Source organism: Cololabis saira, chromosome 10 (genome assembly GCF_033807715.1).
Source record: "Cololabis saira isolate AMF1-May2022 chromosome 10, fColSai1.1, whole genome shotgun sequence".
Classification (NCBI taxonomy): Eukaryota; Metazoa; Chordata; class Actinopteri; order Beloniformes; family Belonidae; genus Cololabis; species Cololabis saira.
This window is the reverse complement of record NC_084596.1, coordinates 34,470,494-34,492,168: the sequence shown is the minus strand read 5'-3', so window position 1 is coordinate 34,492,168 and position 21,675 is coordinate 34,470,494. Positions and strand designations below refer to the sequence as shown.

The following is a 21,675-nucleotide window of genomic DNA, read 5'->3' as shown; positions in this document are numbered from 1 at the left end:
CTTCCCTGATATTCATTTTTGTATGCATAGTCAAGTTTTTTTAATTGTGTAGACTCTTTTTCAGTTTGTACACAATGATGACGTAGAACATATGCGTGAGCATTTTGCCGTATTGGAACTATGGCAGGGATAAAGGATAAACCACTGTATACATGTAGATGCCTTATTGAGTGCTGAATCTCACGACATCCTTGCCACCATCTTGGAATGATGCATATGTATGTATATATATATATATATATATATATATATATATATATATATATATATATATATATATATATATATATATATATATATATATATATATTTACATACATAACAAATCAACGAGTTATCTGTAAGAGGCAGGTAAATATAAACATACAATGTATCAATTAATAAAGTTAAAAGGTTTTTATGCTTAATGGAGTTAGTTATATTATATACAGGTATTACATTGTGGGTGAATGGATCAATAACAGACATTACCCTAAAACATGTTTTTTTATTGATATAAACGTAGGTTACATCAAAAGGTAGCATAACGACATGCCCCACCCAACCCTTAATTGGGCAGCTAGATTCCACAGAGGGGTGCTCAGTGCCAACAAACCAACACACAAACATAATCCCAGAAACACAATAAGACAAAATAATACACTTTACGATAATCCATCCAAACCTAAATAACACAAACAAAAATAATCACCATTGTGCAAAATGATAATAAATGAATATGAATGAATAACTTCCCCTATTACCTCACCCGCCTTGACCCCTTCCCCTTGCAGGGATGATATAAATACCGTCTCACTGCGGAGCGCGGTTCCACAATGACACGTAGCAGCATCAAGGTAAGTAAATGAACAAACACACTATGGTTAGATAACAAAATGAAAGTGGAAAAATGGGGAAGTAGTCTGGACCACACCCAAATGAACACTTTAAAACTGAATCACCCCCAAGACAGTGACCCACACATACTACGGAAACAGATAAGGGAAGAAGTGGACATTTTCACTTTCCCACAGTTGAAACCTAATTCAGTGGACAATGTATCATAAAATCTGGGGTTTCAATAAAAACATCCTATTTCCAAACAGTTTTCTTGACTCACTGAATCATTAAGTGAGAAAAGGAGAACCATAGAAGCACATTATTGTTGTTGATTTCTCCTTCTACTGACAAATGTACATAAAAATAATCAGAGTATGGTTAAAAATCAACAAGGCCGACCCCCGTGACCCTGAACATGAAGGAGCAGTTCCAGATAATGGATGGATCATTTTATTCATCTTGGTGAGAGCTCACATATAAACAAACACTTTACCATGACAGAGACCTGACAGTCCAGTAGTGACGTCATGGTTGGAACAGGAAGTGGGTGTGAATAAAGACCAGGGTGAACTCTGGCTGCACACCAACCTTGTGCTCAGATCTGTCAGCAGGTTGTAACTCAGAGAAACAACATGCTGGTGTTCACTGTGAAGCTTTGACTGGAAACAGACAGAAGAACAACATGTTGATCCTGGAATAACGAAGTTTCCACCTTTAAAGAAGTTTCCAAGGAATCATTCAGAACAGTTTCACCAACATGTGATTCATGTGTTCTGATGGAAACAGAGACAGACATATACAGACTGAACTATCTGTTCAACAGAGACAGTTTATCTGACAAAAGGAGACTCTTGAGACTGAACTCAACACAGAGACACTGAAGAACCTCTGGACCAGAACCTGAACCCAGGATAGAGAGGTTCAGTGAATGTGGTGTTGAAGGTGTGGAGGTGGATCAGTCTGTCAGAGGAGACGCTGTAGAAGGACAGAGTTCCAGCAGGAACGTCCACATACACTGATACTCTGTCAGGGACTGAGGAAGAGGAGAAGCAAGAGGTTCTTTTATTGTGATAGACATAGTACAAACCATCATCACAACAGTCCAGCCTCCACGAATGATCGTTCCTTCCAAACAAACAGTCATAAGAGTTTCCTTTCCTTATGATTCTTCTGTAACTCACTGATATAGAAACACCTTCTCTCCTCTGGACCTCCCAGTAACAGCGACCCGTCAGAACTTCTCTACACAGCAGCTGAGGAAAGACATCAAACCTGTCTGGATGATCAGGATATGACTGATCCTTCTTCACGTACGTCATCTTCCTGTTGTTGTCAGACAGTTCGATGTAGTGGTTGACTGTGTTTGTGTCGATGGTGAGTTGACAGGAATCTGATGGAGAGAACAAATAACCCAGCTGCAGTTATTATTGATCCGTCATTGATCATTGATGGACTCATGAATGAGTGATGTGACAGTGTGAAGATGGTTGAATGAAATAACAACACACTTACACTTCCTCAGGCCTGGTGTCAACCATTGTTGTCCAGCATGCTCCACCCTGAAAGGAGGAGGGGGGTCAGACCAGCAAACATGGACATTACATGGCTCTCACACACTGATGAAGGAACAATCCAACACTTGGACAGATGCTCTTGAATGCAGCATCTCTGTCCTGTGGTCGTCATATTCCAGCACAGTTTGAACACATTCTTTTCATCTGACTTCATCTTTGTTTAATCAGGAGCAGGAGGAGACCATGTCATGGTCGAGTGACAGTGCAGCTGTTATTGTGCTGTGATGGGCCTGAAACCACAATGCTGTGGTTCTGGTATGTTTACTGGTTCAAGAACAGCTCAGGGTTGTGAAATGCATCTATCAGCTCTGCTGAAGCACAAGATGAGCTGCAGCAACTCTATCTAATGTTCTTCTGTCTTCATACCTGAGAGTGTCCAGTCTCCAGCGGGGATCCTCCAGTCCAGCAGACAGAAGCTTCACTGCTGACTCTCCTGGATGGTTGTAGCTCAGGTCCAGCTCTCTCAGGTGGGAGGGGTTGGAGCTCAGAGCTGAGACCAGAGAAGCACAGCCTTCCCCCGAGATCAGACAGCCTGACAGCCTGCAGACACACAACACACATGCAGAGGCTCAGAGAACTGCTCTTAGACTAAAGCTGACTCTGTCCTCATGTTCCCCTGATGATGGCGCTGAAGGAAAGGTCAGGATCAGCAGAAACACTGGAAATCACCCTGAATCCAACAAATGTTGTTGAGACGTTTCAGTCTGAACTAAACTTGTGGACGAACATAAACATACAGAGTCCCACAGCTGCTGAGGCCGACACCAGATGTGAAGAGAGACACGTGAAGAGCATCATGTGACCTGAGCATGTGACATCACACTCCATGACTGACATATCTGTCCTCAACACTTTTGGTAGGTTTATAATCAGATAAGTCAGCTGTGTTTGAGATCCCTGTAATGAGCTTCATTTTAGCTGAATAAACCCTATTTTCTCAACCAAACAGTGTTTCTTGTTTCCAGGGATGTCGTTTGGTCTGAAATGTTCTGTCTCCAGAAACAATCTTCTGGTTTTTATTCAAAGTTAACAAAGATTAGTGTTTTCTTATTACTTCAGTGTAAATTGTGAGCGAGAGAGCGCTGCTCTTTTCCAGTTTCTCTCTCAGAGAATCTGGTATTAATGAAGATCTTTTCCATTTTCGGGTTCTGGTAGTGTGACACTGAACGTTTCCAATTCTACCTTTCACTCAGCGGCACCACAGCAGTCCACCTCATGAATGATGTCAGATTCTTCAAGAGGAAAGGAAGTTCTCATTGCTGCTGATTTGAACTCCACATAACAAACTGAAAAATCAATCAGTTGTTCTCATGAGGATGATTTCTGTCACTTGTGTTAACTCTGGAGCTCATTCAGCTTATTCACTGACTTGTCACCATTTAGATGATCAGAAATGGATCAATGACAGAATATTGATCAGTCCAGAACCTTGTTGACATCCAGACACAGACTGAGTCCAAGTTAGAAGAACAAACACTTCTGCGGCTGAGGTCGGTCACCATTTGACAGTTATTGGTGCTCCAGTTTGAGCATTTTATGGAAATTAATTCAATATTAAGTAGGAAACATTTCAAAGTCTGACATAAAAGTGTTATTTGAGAACTTTTATTGATAAAGAACAGATCAGATTAGGGCTTACTCCACATGTGAAAAAACTTGTTGATACTCTTCAATTAGAGAAAGAAAAAAGTACCAACGATAACTGAAATAACTTGAAACTGACTGTGGCAGAGTGCAGGATTGGGGCATGGTCTGCAGGAGAGAGAGGGAGTGCGGGGGGGTGGCGCACAGGTGACGCGGTGCACAGGTGTGTCTAATCACTCTCTGTGTATTTCAGTAGTGTGCGGGCCCTGGAGACGAGAGAGGAAAAACACAGAGCGGAGCTCTGCTGAGAGGACAGAGCTACTGAAGGTGCTGTGTGCAGATCTGTGCCTGGCTGAGTCCTAGGTCACGTCTGTGGGATTTGAAATAAAATAATTAAGAATTCCTCCTTGAAACCCTGTGTCTGCTGTCCTGTCTGGTGACCCCCGTAGCACGAGCATTGCTACACTGACTAAACTACAAACAGATGGTTATGTGGACTTGGTGGAGCCCTTCTCCTCGTTCATCATCCACACACAGTTCTGACCAACTGTCCGTAGCGCTTCAACCCGATCTGGACCCAGTTACCAGTTACAATTATTCAAACTCTCTCATCAACAATCCTTCAATATCAACCACAGTTCTAGCAGTCAGCAGTTGAACACTTGGTGGATTCTGACCTGAGAGACTCCAGGTGACAGTGTGGACTCTCCAGTCCAGGGCACAGCTTCTTCAGTCCTGAATCCTGCAGGTCGTTGTTACTCAGGTCCAGTTCTGTCAGACTGGAGGACTGAGAGCTTAGAACTGAGGACAGATCTGCACAGATGTCCTCTGAGAGGTTACAGTCACTCAACCTGCAGAGGAGATAAAGGAGAAATAATCATGTAATTGAAACAATGATTAATTAATTCAAGAAATGAACGAATGTATTTGCAGGCCAGAGCTTCGGGAGCTGCATGCTGCCACAGACCACTGCTTGCTTCCACCTGTCTGTATAGATGTCTGTTGGATACCTGCTGACATCCTGACCTGCAGCCCCCCCAAATCAGTGTTGCTGCACTACAGTTTTGATAAAAAGTGATCGCTGCATTTCTCTTCTCTGCATGTAAAGTTCACTGATGAGAACTGGTCCCACATGAACCTGAACTTAGTTGAACAGTGAATGTAACTGATTTCCTCCATGAACACAACATGTGATTGTAATTGAAACAGATGTGTCCGTGTTCTTCCTTACACAACTTTCTTGGAGGCTTTGACCACCGGCAGCAGCCTCCGTAGAACCTCCTCTGAAGCTGAGTATTTCTTCAGGTAAAACACTTCCAGATCTTCTTGTAATGACAGTAAGATGAAGCCCAGAGCCGACCAATGAGCAGGAGACAGTTTATCTGTGGAGAGACGTCTTGACCTCAGACACCGTTGGATCTCCTCCACCAGAGAACCATCGTTCAGTTCATTCAGACAGTGGAACAGGTTGATGCTTTTCTCTGCAGACAGATCCTCACTGATCTTCTTCTTAATGTATTTAACTGTTTCCTGATTGTTCTGTGAACTTCTTTGTTTTGGTTCCAGCAGACCTCTTAGGAGAGTCTGATTGGTCTCCAGTGAAAGACCCAGGAGGAAGCGGAGGAACAAGTCCAGGTGTCCGTTTGGACTCTGTAAGGCCTTGTCCACAGCACTCTGATAGAAGTGAGACTCTGCTCTTATTTTGAACCACCAGAAGGTGTTTTTTTGTTCCTCCAGCAGGTTGACTCCAGACTTGATGAAGGTCAGATGGACATGAAGAGCAGCCAGAAACTCCTGAACACTCAGATGGATGAAGCAGAAGACCTGGTCCTGGTACGGGCTGCTCTCCTCTCTAAAGATCTGTGTGAACATTCCTGAGTACACTGAGGCTTCTCTGATATTGATGCCACACTCTCTCAGGTCTGATTCATAAAAGACCAGGTTTCCTTTCTGCAGCTGCTCAAAAGCCAGTTTTCCCAGAGACTCCACCATCTTCCTGCTCTCTGGACTCCAGTGTGGATCCGTTTCAGCTCCTCCATCATACTTGACCTTCTTCAGTTTGGCCTGGACCACCAGGAAGTGGATGTACATCTCAGTCAGGGTGTTGGGCAGCTCCCCTCGCTCTCTGTTTTTCAGGACTTTCTCCAGGACCGTAGCAGTGATCCAGCAGAAGACTGGGATGTGGCACATTATGTGGAGGCTCTGTGATGTCTTGATGTGGGAGATGATCCTGCTGGTCTGCTCCTCATCTCTGAACCTCTTCCTGAAGTAGTCCTCTTTCTGTGGGTCGGTGAACCCTCTGACCTCTGTCACCATGGAAACACACTCAGGAGGGATCTGATTGGCTGCTGCGGGTCGTGTGGTGATCCAGAGACGAGCAGAAGGAAGCAGGTTACCCCTGATGAGGTTCGTCAGCAGCACATCTACTGGGGTGGACTCTGTAACATCAGTCACAACCTCATTCTTGTGGAAGTCCAGAGGAAGTCGACTCTCATCCAGACCGTCAAAGATGAACACGACCTGGAAGTCTTCAAAGCTGCAGATTTCTCTGGTTTCAGAGAAGAAGTGATGAACAAGTTCCACCAAGCTGAACTTTCTCTCTTTCAGCACATTCAGCTCTCTGAAGGTGAATGGAAACATGAACTGGATGTCCTGGTTGGTTCTGCCTTCAGCCCAGTCTAGAGTGAACTTCTGTGTTAGGACTGTTTTCCCAATGCCGGCCACGCCCTTCGTCATCACTGTTCTGATTGGTTCATCCCTTCCAGGTGGGGGTTTAAAGATGTCTTCCTGTCTGATGGTTGTTTCTGCTCTGTGTGGTTTCCTGGATGCTCCTTCAATCTGTCGGACTTCATGTTCATCGTTGACCTCTGCAGTCCCTCCCTCTGTGATGTAGAGCTCTGTGTAGATCTGCTTCAGTAGGGTGGGGTTTCCAGCTTTAACAATCCCCTCAAACACACACTGGTACTTCTTCTTCAGCTTAGACTTCAGCTGCTTTTGACAAACTGGAGCATAAACATCTGAATACACATGGAAAGAAGAAACCAATTAGTGTTTTATGAAGTTCAACTTAATTCTCCTAAAGAATCAGGATGTGAACCGACACTAGGGGTCCTGGAGTTTCTAATACCAGGATGTTAGCAATGGAGCCATGATGGGTTGTTGTGGCTGATCTGTGAATGTTGTTCATCTCTCTTCATTCATTCTGACATTCTGAGACATTCTGGGTGATTTATCCAGCAGCTTAAATGTTCAGAGAAATCCTCTTACTGCTCTGCAGACGCTCAGCCAGCTCCTCCTGCTTCATTCTCCTCAGGAAGTTCACTGTGATCTTCACAAACGCCTCTCTGTTGCTCCTCCTCTGCTCTTCATCCTCACCCTGCAACAGATGCTCTAGGGATTCTGGGTAATCTGGACTCAGAACCCTCTGGATCTTCTTCAGCTCATTCTTCACAAACATGACAATGTTGTCCTCCAGCAGCTGGAGCAGAAGACCACATGAAGGACACAATCAGACTGAAACCACGGAGACAAAGATCAGACCCATGTTGGACGGACTGACAGTCCACTGGTCTCCAGAGAGCAGCATGGAGACAAACACCAACAGAACAGATGGAGAAGCAGTTGTTGTTCATGTACAGACCAGAAATATGGAGTCCAGCTGTTTCTGATGCTGCTGGACAGACGGAACGCTGGGGGACTCTGAGATCTGCTGGTCCACTCTGTGGAGGAATTAGGATGAATTAGCTCACATCATGTCTGTCCTACTACTACTGTACTACTACTGTCATTTTCATCTCATCTTTCATGAAGTCATGTTTGGATGAGGACAGTCCATCCGAGGACTGGTGGTATTGAAGGTTTACTTGTCCACTGAGAACGTACATGTAACCTCAGTGAGAGCGCTGCTAATTCACATATTTACAAGATCCAGTTCTGCTCCAAGAAAGTTACAACAAAATGAAGAACATGGACAACTGATGGAGACGTGCAGATGTGTCAACCAGAGGAAAACGCTCATGACAGAAGATGAAGATCTATGAAGAGGAAGCTCGGATCACCATCAGGTGATGGAGGACCACAGGGGTCCAGGACTACATGGATCTACTCAGGAAGAAACATGTGGACATTTCCTAACATGAGGACTGATTTAAATACATTTAATGAATTTAAATACATCTCACCTCTCTGAGGAAGACAGTTGGTCCCCTTTAAAGTTAATATTTCTATGATTGGACCAGTCGCTCTTCAAGGACACACAGCTGGGTCCAGGTCCAGGTCCAGGTCCAGGTCCAGGTCCAGGTTGATTCCTGTAATAATGATGTTTGGTGATGAGTCTTGAGCTCTGACATGCAGGAGAGTCATGGACGGTTAGAGATGCTCATTTCACCTCTGAGCTTTGCTCCGACTCTCATGTTCCCCACACAGAGAGGTTTTAGAGGGAGGGACTCCCTCCTCTCTGTCCTCACACTGACACGTCCACATCAGCTCACACACACACCTTCATCTGCAAAGGAAACACACATCACAGGTGTTGTACAGAGATCAGCTGATCCTGCACTGATCTCTTTAGTTTTTATATCAGTGTCACTTGAATGCAGTCAGAAATCGGTGGGAGGTGGAGGAAGTCACTTATACAGGGGTATCTGCTGATCTGGGCTGCTCTGAAGATTAAAAACATTCAAGTCTGTGAACAACAGAGTTTTACTGCAGAAACAGGACGTTGAAAATCTTGAACAAGCTGAAAGACACTCGGCCTCTACGTGAGTCTGGTTCCTGTAAAGGTGAAATTGTCCTGAAGAGACACATGTCCTCCTCCTTCACACAACAGTTACACAAGCAGCAAACAACTTCCTTCAGGAACCACGCTTTATTTTGAAAGGCAAGGAAACAGCAGTCTGACTTTAATGCTGGAGATGACAGCTTTCTTCCAGCAAATAAAAACACCACAGTTTGATAGATGAAGAAAACTAATCATCAGCTGATCATCACAGTGTTTCTGATCAATAATAAAACCGATACAAATATTGTCATTAACAGTCATGTAGATTTATCTTCAAACACAAGAATGATCAAAGTTTGCAGGTAAATTGAGTAGAAGTTCCTACCTTCATGTGTCTGTGTCAAAAGACAAAGTTTAAGAGTGAAATAAACTAGTATTTATCCGGTTAACAGCAGTTGTTCTTCGTCCTCAGGTCTCACCTCACTGGACGCGTTTAACACCTGGTATGTCAGATTTGCTTTTACTTTGAATGTTTCCTGGTTCAGTGTGGCGCAACTGGTTTGTGTGATACCTCCATTGGAGGGGGAGTGTAAACTCAGTTTAACACAACTGAACAACAAGAAAAGTATTTGTGGAAACTATTGAGGAAATGAAAACTAAAACAACTCCAACAAATATTTAGTTACCAACAAGCTCAAAGAAGTTCACTTTAAAATGATTCATGGATACAAACACATTTCTTCAAAGCTTGAAACATAACTTGGATGATTTCATACTCTGATATTTTGTAATAACTATGCAGCAACAATTATGGATTTATTTTATGTTTATTTTATGTTACATTTCTTTGGATCGAGATTGAAAATCTATTTACAACAATGTAATAAGTTACTTTACTGGATAAAGACATTATTTTCACGAAGGAAAAGATATGAATAAAACCCAGCATTTTAATTCGATTAATTTAATTTTATCTGGTAAATTCTACGTAAATGCAAACGGACAACGAAAGAACCCAACATTGTTAACTTTAAAAGTGATATTAAGCTTTATTTGTAAACCTTGCCAGATCAGTGTTTCAGAAAACAAACAGAGTTGTGGTTGTAACTCCTCCTTTTTAGTTTTCCTGTATACTGATGCCCTTCAAAAGCACTATTCTTATTTTTTTTTTGTCTTACGTGCATCTAGGTTGAACTAATCTTATTGCTTCTTTATGATCCGTCTTCTAAATTGTAAAATAAACGTTTGATAAATAAAGTTATGTTATTGAAATAATAAAGTTTCAGTCAGGTTTCCATACAACCTTCAGCATCTTGTATTTACAGTTGAGGGTCTCCTTTCTCTCTCAGCCACACCCACACTCCTTAGCCCTTCCCCCTTCACATTCTGATAGGATATAACAGTAATAGAATAACACGAACATTGAAACTGCAGTTAGTACATGATGTATATTTTTTGCAAGAATCCATTTTAGTATACTTCAAGGATACATTAAGATGATCACTATCCCAGTTAAATAATCACTTTTTTGTCTTCTGTTTGCTGTTTAAAAACAAAAGCTTGTTATTACACTTGCCACTTGCTATGAATGTACAAATGTTTGTATACTTGTGCTCCATACCATGTGATCATGGTCGTGAGTTAAAATAAATGATGATGATGATGATGATGATGATGATGACAGATTAATTACTTTGATTTATTATGAACTTACTCAAAGTAACCTCTTAGAACCCGTTCATTATGTATATTAACGGCAGAAGAAAGCAGTCAGACGCGTTGAGAACATGTTCTTTAATAAACACTAAGTCAAAGATGAGACAAAGATACTACAGCTGTGACATCATGAAGTGTGTCAACGATTCCTCTCAAATGCATCACAAGCAGCCAGCAGATGTCAATGTTTTGACTGAATCACATGATCCGAAGCTGTTAGTCGATTGAACGTTTGGTTTCCTAGATGGTTTCTAAACTTTGTAATGTAACAATGGTTGATTTGACTGATTAATAATTCCCCCAAATTATTGATGCTTAACCTAAAGTACAACAGTTCTCCTCAGGTGGAACTTTAGTTATTTTGTACTTTTTTTTTTTAATTCAAGATCTTTTTATTGAAATTTTCACAAAGTAAAAAAGGTGAAATGCTGAATGTCAATTACAAATATTTTGAGTAGGCATGGGCATGTTAATCATAGCATACACCAGTGTACAAAATATAAAAAACAATTAAACAGTATGAAAAAATATAAAATAGTAACAAAAACAGACTTCAGACCAAACTAATCCCTCCCATGTCACTGCCAGGTTACTAATCACAATATGAGGTCATTCTAACATCAAAAGCCTGCACTAGGAATACAAAAGAAATATGAAGTATAGTTCACAGGGTCTGGAATGCTTCTAGAAAAGGTCCCCACACTTTCTGGAACTTATTTGATTGCTGAAGCGAGTATCTAATTTTCTCCAGTTTTAAGCAGGACATGATGTCTTCCAGCCATTTTGCACGAGTAGGAGGGAAGGGATCCTTCCACCTGAACAGAATTGCCCGACGAGCCAAAAGGGAGGCAAAAGACAAAGTGTGCCCCTGTGCAGTGGTTAACTTCCTTCCTCCCTCCATGACCCCAAACAGGGCAGTCAGTGGGTTTGGTTCTAATCTGATTTTAAGCACCAGAGAGAGAGTATGAAATACTTCCATCCAGTACTTGTTTAGACATGGGCAGGACCAGTACATGTGGATGAGAGAGGCTTCTGCTACTTTACATCTTACACAGTATGGACTAATATCTGGGTACATGGAGGATAACTTTGCCTTGGAGATATGAGCCCTGTGTACCACTTTAAACTGAATTAAGCAGTGACGTGCGCACAGGGAGGTTGTATTAACCAGTTTAAGTATGGACTCCCAGGTATCCTCTGATAAGGGAAGCCCTAAGTCCTGCTCCCATGCTGCTTTGAGTTTATCTGTAGGGGCACTCCTTAGATCCAGCAACATGCCATAGAAAGACGAAATGAGCCCCTTTTTGAATAGGTCTGTGGCAAGAACTTTGTCAACTGTGGTCAAGCCTATCGATGCACCAGGGCTGGGTGTCTGGGAAAGAACAAAATGTCTAGCCTGAAGATACCTAAAGAAATGTGATTTTGGAAGGCTGAATTTACTACTTAACTGCTCAAAAGATGCCACGGTGCCATCTATGAACATATCTCTAAAAGGAATCATACCCCTCCTGTGCCATTCCTGGAAGGTGGAGTCCTCAAGGGATGGTTTGAAAAAGTGATTTGATGCAATGGGGCTAAGAAGAGAGAAGCTGTGAAAGCCAAAAAACTTCCTAAATTGGGCCCAAATTCTAAGGGAATGTTTAACCACTGGGTTTTTGATTGATTTAAGTGAAGGAAGTGGAAGTGAGGAGCCGAGTAGGGCAGGAATTGACAGGTCATCAGTTGGATGTACCTCCCTCGCCACCCAGTCAGGGCGGTCAGCGCCGTCGCAGTAGAAGGACCAGAATACAAGGCAGCGCAGGTTAGCAGCCCAATAATAATAACGAAAGTTTGGGAGGGCCAGACCACCTGCAGACTTTATTTTTTGAAGGTGAGTCTTGTTCAAACGTGGGGTTCCACGATGCAGATTAAATGGTTTTGACCGTTGAGAGTTAGTACGAATTGAGGCTGTTGGGTACAAATAGAGAAGTTTAATCCACAGAGCAAAGTTCGGACCAAAACCAAACCTGTCCAGCACAGCAAAGAGATAATCCCATTCGACGCGGTCGAATGCTTTCTCCGCATCCAGAGAGACAACGCATTCAGGGATAGCCTCAGAGGCAGAGTAGATAATATTGAACAGTCGCCTTGTGTTGAAGTAAGACTGCCTACCTTTAATGAAGCCAGTTTGGTCTTCAGATATAATTGTGGGGAGGGCATTCTCCAGCCTATGGGCTAGGACTTTAGCTAAGATTTTAGCATCTGTGTTTAAGAGGGAGATGGGCCTGTAGGAGGCGCATTCAGTAGGATCCTTCCCTTTTTTAGCTATGAGGGTGATACAGGCCTCTGAAAAAGAAGGAGGGAGGGAACCGTGGCTGAAGGATTCTGAAAGAACTGTAGATAGCAATGGGGAAAGCAGAGTAGAAAATTTCTTTAGAAATTCCGCCGGGAAGCCATCAGGGCCAGGACATTTACCCGACTGCAGTGAAGAAATGGCTCGAGTTATCTCCATCAGGGATATCGGTTCTTCTAATGTCTTCCTTAGATCTGGTGAAAGACTGGGAATACTAAGACTATTTAAAAAGTCTGCAATCTCATCTCGATCAGTCTGAGATTCCGAGGTGTATAGCTGGGTATAAAAGTCCCTGAATGCTTCATTTATGAGTAAGTGATCTGTAGTTACATGGCCATTTGGTAATCGAATCTTAGAAATATTTTGTTTAGCCTTAGAGCCTTTAAGTTGGTTGGCTAATAATTTGTCAGATTTGTCTCCATAAACATAAAACCTGGTTTTACTTTTCAGAAGTGACTGTTCAATTGGGTGAGTGGTAAGCAGGTCAAATTTAGTTTTAAGTTCTAGCCGCTTTTTGTAAAGATCTGGGGATTTAGTCCGAGAATATTCTTCATCGACCTCTTTGATTTGGCGGGCAAGGTCTGATCGCTCCCTATAAGATTTTTGCCTCACCCTAGCAGTGTAGGATATAATCTGTCCCCGGAGATAAGCCTTGAGGGAATCCCAGACAGTTAGACTAGACATTCCTGGAGTCATATTCGTGGATAGGAAAAAGGCTATTTCCGTTTCCATTGATTTAACAAAATTTCTGTCCGACAGCAGAGTTGAATTGAATCGCCACTGTCTGTCTCTCTGAGGTAGGTCAGGAAGGGACATGGTTAGGACCACAGGAGCGTGGTCGGAAATGACAATGCTCTGATAAGCACAGGAATGAACCAGGGGAATCAGTTGATTATCAATAAAAAAATAATCAATCCTCGAGTATGTGTGGTGCACTTGTGAGAAAAAGGAGTATTCTCTGTCACATGGATGTAAAGAACGCCACACATCACAAACACCGTAGTCAGAAAGGAACGCCTGAATAAGACGGGCTGACTTACTTGCTGTGCCGGGGTTGGTAGAGGATCGGTCTAGGACTGGGTCGAGCCAGCAATTAAAATCACCACCAAGTATGAGAGAATATGTATTAAGGTCAGGGAGCAGTGAAAACAGTCATTCAAAAAAGACTGCATCATCTGAATTAGGGGCATAAACGTTCACAAGTACGACCAATGTATTGAATAATTTCCCAGAAACGATCACGTAGCGACCAAACTTGTCAGAAATCACATTGTGCTGCTCAAATGAAACATCCTGACTGATCAGAACTGAAACTCCTCGGGCCTTAGCTTGAAAGGAGGAGTGAAATCCCTGCCCTGACCACCTCGGGAACAGGCGGCTATTATCAGAACTGCGAATATGAGTTTCTTGTAGAAAGGCTATTTCTGTTTTAAGATGTTTTAGATGTGAGAAGACCCTTTTCCTTTTAACAGGGTGATTCAGACCCTTAACATTCCAGCTCACCAGCTTCAAGTATCTATTCATAATATCTAAGAAGAAAAATTAGGAGGTGAGCACAATGACCTAGGCAAAAAAAAAGAAAACGGAAAGGAGGTTGAATGTGACCCACATTAAGTAATGAGTTGAAAAGAGTTAATGCAAAGTTTCTGGCAGTGACATATCCCCCCGACCCACCCACCCCAAATAAGACAGCTGCTATAGAAAAATAAAAAAAAAGCAGCAAGCTCTTCAAAACAAACAAAGTGCAATAACGCATCTTCCTGTCCTACACACTAATAGCTTTTGCTCCCGTATCATAGGGTATATACATATTAGCACCTTAAAACGTGTAGATATAAATAAAAAAAAGAAATACCCTCTCAAATCTTGACCTGGAAGTCCCGATATGAGCCCAGAAATATTTGTACAAAAATATAAAATATAAAACCTCCGACTTAAGCAGCGTAAAAGTAAGGTTAACAGCTTACAATTATTACAAAACTTATAGATAAATCGGAAAAGCTTTTATTTTTTAGTTTTTTTTCTCTCCCTCTCCACCACTTATTTTTCCCCCTTTTTCCCCCTCCCCTCAAATAGCCAAAAAGAACTGCAAATTAATAACATTTGCAAAGGGGCAGTCTAACTAACAACAGAGAAAATAATGTTCTAAACACACTAACCCCGAAAAGATTTCAGGCAAAAAAAAAGACTGAAAAAACAGTTGTCGCGGGGTACTCACCCTCCCCTCAGGAATAATATAATGACTCACGTAAAAAAAAAGAGAGAGAAAAAAAGTCAGTCAGTGAGCGCCAGTGAACCACACCGGGCTGCAGGGCGGAGCCGTGAAAGCTTCCAACAGTCCCGTTACGGCGGGTTTGAAGATTTGCTGCGACTCGTGATGAATTTGCGCGCCTCATCCACTGAGCCGATCCACTTCCTGGCCCCCCCGGACAACGTGAGTCGGAGCCGGGCGGGGAAGAGCAGAGCCGGCTTCAGACCCAGGTGATAGAGCTCCGACATAACTCTGCTGTATTCCGCTCGTTGGTTGGCAACTTCGGGGCTGTAATCCTCCACGACCCGGATCGGGTGGCCATGATATTCCAGCCTCCCTCTCCGCCGCGCTTCCCTCACGAGGATATCCTTGGTCTGGAACCGGTGCAGGCGGAGGATGACCGGACGAGGTCTCTGTCCGGGGGCCGGCTTGGCGGCGAGAGAGCGGTGCGCTCTGTCTATTTCTGGCGGTGACGGCAGCGTATCATTCCCGAACACCTCACACAGCAGCTTGGAGAAGAAAGCCGTAGGAGACCCGCTCTCAGTAGACTCCGGTAAACCCAGGATACAGATGTTCTGCCTCCTGCTACGGCTTTCCAAATCTACGACCTTAGCCTTTAGCCGAGCATTATCATCCCGTAAAGTCGAGCAGATGCCTTCAAGGTCCGTAACTCGCTGGCTGAGGTCTTCTGTGGCGAGTTCAAGGGAGGAAACACGTTGGCCGTGGTCCTCGACCGCGAGCCGCGTTTGGTCGAGTTTGGAGTCGAGCTGACTGAAAGTATTTTTGAACTCGGCGGCCAGGGCAGCTCGGTGTTCCTCCAGCAGCGTGGTAATGGCCGCCAGGGTTAAGACAGCGCCAGCATCGTCCCTTTTGCCCGACTTGCCGCTCTTCGAAGCCATCTCGGAGGTAAGTGGGCTCGTTCTAGACAAAAAAAAAAGAAAAACAGCAACAGGGAATCCTTTTTAAAGGAAAAAGTTTGAAAGTTTGAGGGCTTGGTGGTTTAAAAAGTTTGGCACTCACGGGAGCACTCGCGAAACACGTCTACTCCATCTGCTCACCAACCGGAAGCCCCGTTATTTTGTACTTTTAATTTAACATTTTATTCATTTTAATTTAAAGGTGACCTATTATGGCATCTAATGTCTATTTTAAACAGGCCTTGAATGTCTTAAAAACAAGCTTTTGATTGTTTTTTCTAAATGAATTAGAAATTCAGCCTCTGGGCCATGTCTTTATTTTCCCCATTTCTAACCTCCTTCTCTATGCAGGATTCTGAGTGTGCAGGCAGCTATGATAATGAGGCTCTGTGCTGATTGGCTGCCTGAATGACGTGTAGCAGGGGAGGGCACAAAGCCTTGCTCTGGGCAGAAGAGCAGCCGGCTGCGTACATTATTAAACCGTGTCCTAACTGCATGCGAGGCGAGCGAGCGTCAGAAACAAAATCAATTCCATTGCTTTATTTTCTATTGGACTGTCCTAACTGGCTGCGAGTTTAACGGTTTCAGTGGGCTCCTGAATGCAGCAGTTAAAGGGTTTTCTCCGAGGGTTCCTGAACGCAGCAGTGTAAGGGTTTTCTCCGAGGGTCCCTGAACGCAGCAGTTCAAGGGTTTTCTCCGAGGGTTCCTGAACGCAGCAGTGTAAGGGTTTTCTCCGAGGGTCCCTGAACGCAGCAGTTTAAGGGTTTTCTCCAAGGGTTCCTGAACACAGCAGTGTAAGGATTTTCTCCAAGGGTTCTGAACGCAGCAGTGTAATCATTTTCTCCGAGGGTTCCTGAACGCAGCAGTGTAAGGATTTGCTCTGAGGGTTCTGAACGCAGCAGTGTAAAAGTTTTCTCCGAGGGTTCCTGAACGCAGCAGTGTATTTTCTCTGAGGGTTCCTGAACGCAGCAGTGTAAGGGATTTCTCAGAGGGTTCCTGAACGCAGCAGTGTAATCATTTGCTCCGAGGGTTCCTGAACGCAGCAGTGTATTTTCTCCGAGGTTTCCTGAACGCAGCAGTGTATTTTCTCCGAGGTTTCCTGAACGCAGCAGTGTAAAGGTTTTCTCCGAGGGTTCCTGAATGCAGCAGTGTAAAGGTTTTCTCGAGGGTTCCTGAACGCAGCAGTGTATTTTCTCCAAGGGTTCCTGAACGCAGCAGTGTAAGGGTTTTCTCCGAGGGTTCCTGAACGCAGCAGTGTAAGGGTTTTCTCCGAGGGTCCCTGAACGCAGCAGTGTAATCATTTTCTCCGAGGGTTCCTGAACGCAGCAGTGTAAGGGTTTTCTCCGAGGGTTCCTGAACGTAGCAGTGTAATCATTTTCTCCGAGGTTTCCTGAACGCAGCAGTGTATTTTCTCCGAGGGTTCCTGAATGCAGCAGTGTAAGGATTTTCTCCGAGGGTTCCTGAACGCAGCAGTGTAATCATTTTCTCCGAGGTTTCCTGAATGCAGCAGTGTACAGGTTTTCTCCGAGGGTTCCTGAACGCAGCAGTGTAAGGATTTTCTCTGAGGACTCCTGAACGCAGCAGTGTAAGGGTTTTCTTCGAGGGTTCCTGAATGCAGCAGTGTAAGGATTCTCTCCGAGGGTCCCTGAACGCAGCAGTGTAAGGATTTTCTCTGAGGACTCCTGAACGCAGCAGTGTAAGGGTTTTCTTCGAGGGTTCCTGAACGCAGCAGTGTAAGGATTTTCTCCGAGGGTCCCTGAACGCAGAAGTGTATTTTCTCCGAGGGTCCCTGAACGCAGCAGTGTAAGGATTTTCCCCGAGGGTCCCTGAACGCAGCAGTGTAACGATTTTCTCCGAGGGCTCCAGAATGCAGCAGTGTAAGGGTTTTCTCCGAGGGCTCCTGAACGCAGCAGTGTATTTTCTCCGAGCGCTCCTGAACGCAGCAGTGTAAGGGTTTTCTCCGAGGGCTCCTGAACGCAGCAGGTCTGACAGCTGATCAGTCGGACATGGCGGCCGCTGCTGCAGGAGGAACCTCCGTCTGTTCTCACCTCTGTCAGAAGGAGCGAGAATAACCTCAACCGATGCTGCTGAAGGGACGTTTGTCCCCGGGTCGTCTCTCTGGTTGTTACTAATCATTTGTCCGGCATGTTGGTGAGGTCTGAGACCTGAGAGAACACCAACAACAACAGCAGCAGCTGCTGGAGGCCGGGTCCCTCACCTGTACCGGGATGTCTCCCAGGTAAGACATGATAGTCCCTCGCTGGTGTGTTTGCTTGTTCCTGTGTGCTGCTGCTGCTGCTGTGTGTGTGTGTCAGCTGACACGTTGCTGCTGCATAATTAAACCCACTCATTTGATAAGACCATTGTTTTTATCTGCCGTGACAAATATAACCACGGGCGCCTCCAAAAATGTTTCCTAGGGGGGGCCAGAGGGGGCGCTTCAATTCTTGGGGTGGAACCAAAAAAAACCCAGACTTAAGACCCACCTTTTCAGTAAAGCATACGCCAGCTATGATCTATGATTTGCCATTGATTTTTATGACTTTTTATGACTTTTTTACGTTTTAGTGATAATGCTGCTGCTTTGTGTTGATTTTCTTGCCTTGAATGATGTCGCACTTTGAGATTCACTGAATGTAAAGTGCATTATTAATTACACTCATTATTATTATTTTTAAAACTAAAAGCCATCATTACAGGACTTTATTATACTGTTGTAGTATACAGGCTAAGGAATACTTCTTTTTTTACTTTCTAACTTGTCTGCATATATATTAATGGTTAATACCATATGGGTAAAAACCTAAGGCGCATGAATATGTTAAAATATATATGATATATATTATATATTAAAAATGCATATATATATATATATATATATATATATATATATATATGCATGCATTTTTAATATATAATAATATATATATTTTTTTTATTATTAGGATCAGAAATACTTAATGAAACGCCTACTGATGTGCATTTGGCCCAAATGATTTTGGATGAAACGCATAACTGATGATGGTGGCCGGAACATGAGACCTGACTATACTAACGCTACTGTATACGTGAATATCATCTTCTCATCATCTCATCATCTCCTCTACACCTTTTGGTCCTTGGTTTTTAGTCAAAAATTGTATAAAATTGTGTGTGTGTGTGTGTGTGTGTATATATGTATATATGTATATATATATATATATATATGTATATATATATATATATATATTAGTGTGTGTGCGTATACACCAAAAATTATATGTATTTTTGTATTATTTTGTATTACTTTTGTATAACACTGAGGACTTACACCTGTACTTTGCGTTATTTGTGTTGTAGAAATTGAAAGGACCACTAAACTAAACTAAGACACAATTAAACAGTAAATAACAAATAAAATGATAAGAAAAGAGGTAAAATAATAAAAAGCACAAGTTGTTAAAAAATAAGGGCAGTAGAGTACAGCAGGTACAGTGCCTTGCGAAAGTATTTGGCCCCCTTGAACTTTGTGACCTTTTACCACATTTCAGGCTTCAAACATAAAGATATAAAACTGTAATTTTTTGTGAAGAATCAACAACAAGTGGGACACAATCATGAAGTGGAACGAAATGTATTGGATACTTCAAACTTTTTTAACAATTAAAAAACTGAAAAATTGGGCGTGCAAAATTATTCAGCCCCCTTAAAGGTATTCTCCCTGATCCGGAAGAGCTAGCAAGAATTTTAAATGAGGCACCTCTAAGCCCCGCCCATTCGGTCCGAATGATACGAATTGGTCCAGGTCCAGGAAGGGAAGGAACCAATCAGATGCCTTCATTTTAAACCACGCCCCCCCGCCCTGTCCCATGCGCGCACTCGCTTCCAGCCCCCCCCCCCCCGTGTCCACTTCCCACGGGTCCTCCTGGGCTCACAGTGTCCCAGTGTAACCCCCCTCCCTCCCCTCTGCCACGGAGCCCAGTAGTTATTTCCAGAGCGGGTCGGTCCCGCTGTGTGTGACCGGGGAGCAGAGCCGTTATCCGTCCGGGCTGCTGCTGCTGCTGCTGCAGCAGCCCGCGGGGACACGTGAAGAGCCGCAGCCGTGAAGAGCCGCAGCAGCTCCGGCTCGGAAGCTGTATGGGGTCCGTGGGGATGTAGGCGTCTCCATCACGGCGAGTGCACGGCACGGCAGCGCGCGCCGTAGGCTACGGCGTAGGGGTGGGGGGGGGCGGGGCTTAGAGGAAGCGCCACTTTCAAATCTTGCTAGCTCTAGGAAGTTGCATAGAATAACTTTAAGTTAATACTTTGTAGCGCCACCTTTTGCTGCGATTACAGCTGTAAGTCGCTTGTGGTTTGTCTCTATCAGTTTTGCACATCGAGAGACTGAAATTTTTGCCCATTCCTCCTTGCAAAACAGCTCGAGCTCAGTGACGTTGGATGGAGAGCGTTTGTGAACAGCAGTTTTCAGTTCTTTCCACAAATTCTCGATTGGATTCAGGTCTGGACTTTGACTTGGCCGTTCTAACACCTGGATATGTTTTTTGTGAACGATTCCATTGTAGATTTTGCTTTATGTTTTGGATCATTGTCTTGTTGGAAGACAAATCTCCGTCTCACGTCTTTTGTAGACTCCATCAGGTTTTCTTTCAAAATGGTCCTGTATTTGGCTCCATCCATCTTCCCATCAATTTTAACCATCTTCCCTGTCCCTGCTGAAGAAAAGCAGGCCCAAACCATGATGCTGCCACCACCATGTTTGACAGTGGGGGTGGTGTGTTGAGGGTGATGAGCTGTGTTGCTTTTACGCCAAACATAACGTCTTGCATTGTTGCCAAAAAGTTCGATTTTGGTCTCATCTGACCAGGGCACCTTCTTCCACATGTTTGGTGTGTCTCCCAGGTGGCTTGTGGCAAACTTTAAATGACACTTTATATGGATATCTTTAAGAAATGGCTTTCTTCTTGCCACTCTTCCATAAAGGCCAGAATTGTGCAGTATACGACTGATTGTTGTCGTATGGACAGAGTCTTCCACCTCGGCTGTAGGTGACCTCTGACCTCTGACCTCTGCAGTTCATCCAGAGTGATCATGGGCCTCTTGGCTGCATCTCTGATCAGTCTTCTCCTTCTATGAGCTGAGGGACAGCCAGGTCTTGGTAGATTTGCAGTGGTCTGATACTCCTTCCATTTCAATCGCTTGCACAGTGCTCCTTGGGATGTTTAAAAGCTTGGGAAATCTTTTTGTATCCAAATCCAGCTTTAAACTTCTCCACAACAGTATCTCGGACCTGCCTGGTGTGTTCCTTGTTCTTCATGATGCTTTCTGCGCTTTAAACGGACCTCTGAGACGATCACAGTGCAGGTGCATTTATACGGAGACGTGATTACACACAGGTGGATTCCATTTATCATCATTAGTCATTTAGGTCAACACTGGATCATTCAGAGATCCTCACTGAACTTCTGGACAGAGTTTGCTGCACTGAAGGTAGAGGGGCTGAATTATTTTGCACGCCCACTTTTTCAGTTTTTTATTTGTTAAAAAAAGTTTGAAATATCCAATAAATTTTGTTCCACTTCATGATTGTGTCCCATTTGTTGTTGATTCTTCACAAAAAATTACAATTTTATATCTTTATGTTTGAAACCTGAAATGTGGCAAAAGGTCACAAAGTTCAAGGGGGCCAAATACTTTCGCAAGGCACTGTAAGTATTTAATTTAAGAGTATGCTTCAGTAAACAGTAATGTTTTTAGGCCTGATTTAAAGGAGCTGACAGTTGGAG

General features: G+C 43.5%; 2 protein-coding genes across 2 annotated transcripts in view; one reads left to right on the top strand and one right to left on the bottom strand.

Moving 5' to 3' along the window:
* Positions 1-1,250: 1,250 nt before the first annotated feature.
* Positions 1,251-9,216, bottom strand: LOC133452950 (NACHT, LRR and PYD domains-containing protein 12-like). Its single transcript, XM_061732719.1, has 10 exons — positions 9,083-9,216; positions 8,365-8,481; positions 8,159-8,284; positions 7,618-7,696; positions 7,245-7,455; positions 5,209-6,994; positions 4,655-4,828; positions 2,760-2,933; positions 2,332-2,378; positions 1,251-2,209 (listed from the first exon to the last, which is right to left on the bottom strand). Exons 2-10 carry the CDS (start codon positions 8,457-8,459, stop codon positions 1,683-1,685), a joined length of 3,219 nt encoding a protein of 1,072 aa, XP_061588703.1. The 5' UTR covers positions 8,460-8,481; positions 9,083-9,216; the 3' UTR covers positions 1,251-1,682.
* An 8,672-nt stretch (positions 9,217-17,888) lies between these two features.
* The window catches only part of dqx1 (DEAQ box RNA-dependent ATPase 1), a 28,196-nt gene continuing 24,409 nt past the window's right edge, over positions 17,889-21,675 (top strand). The window contains exon 1 of the mRNA XM_061732695.1: positions 17,889-18,152. The gene's annotated coding sequence lies outside the window, so the exon portion shown is untranslated. The remainder of the gene's footprint in view (positions 18,153-21,675) is intronic.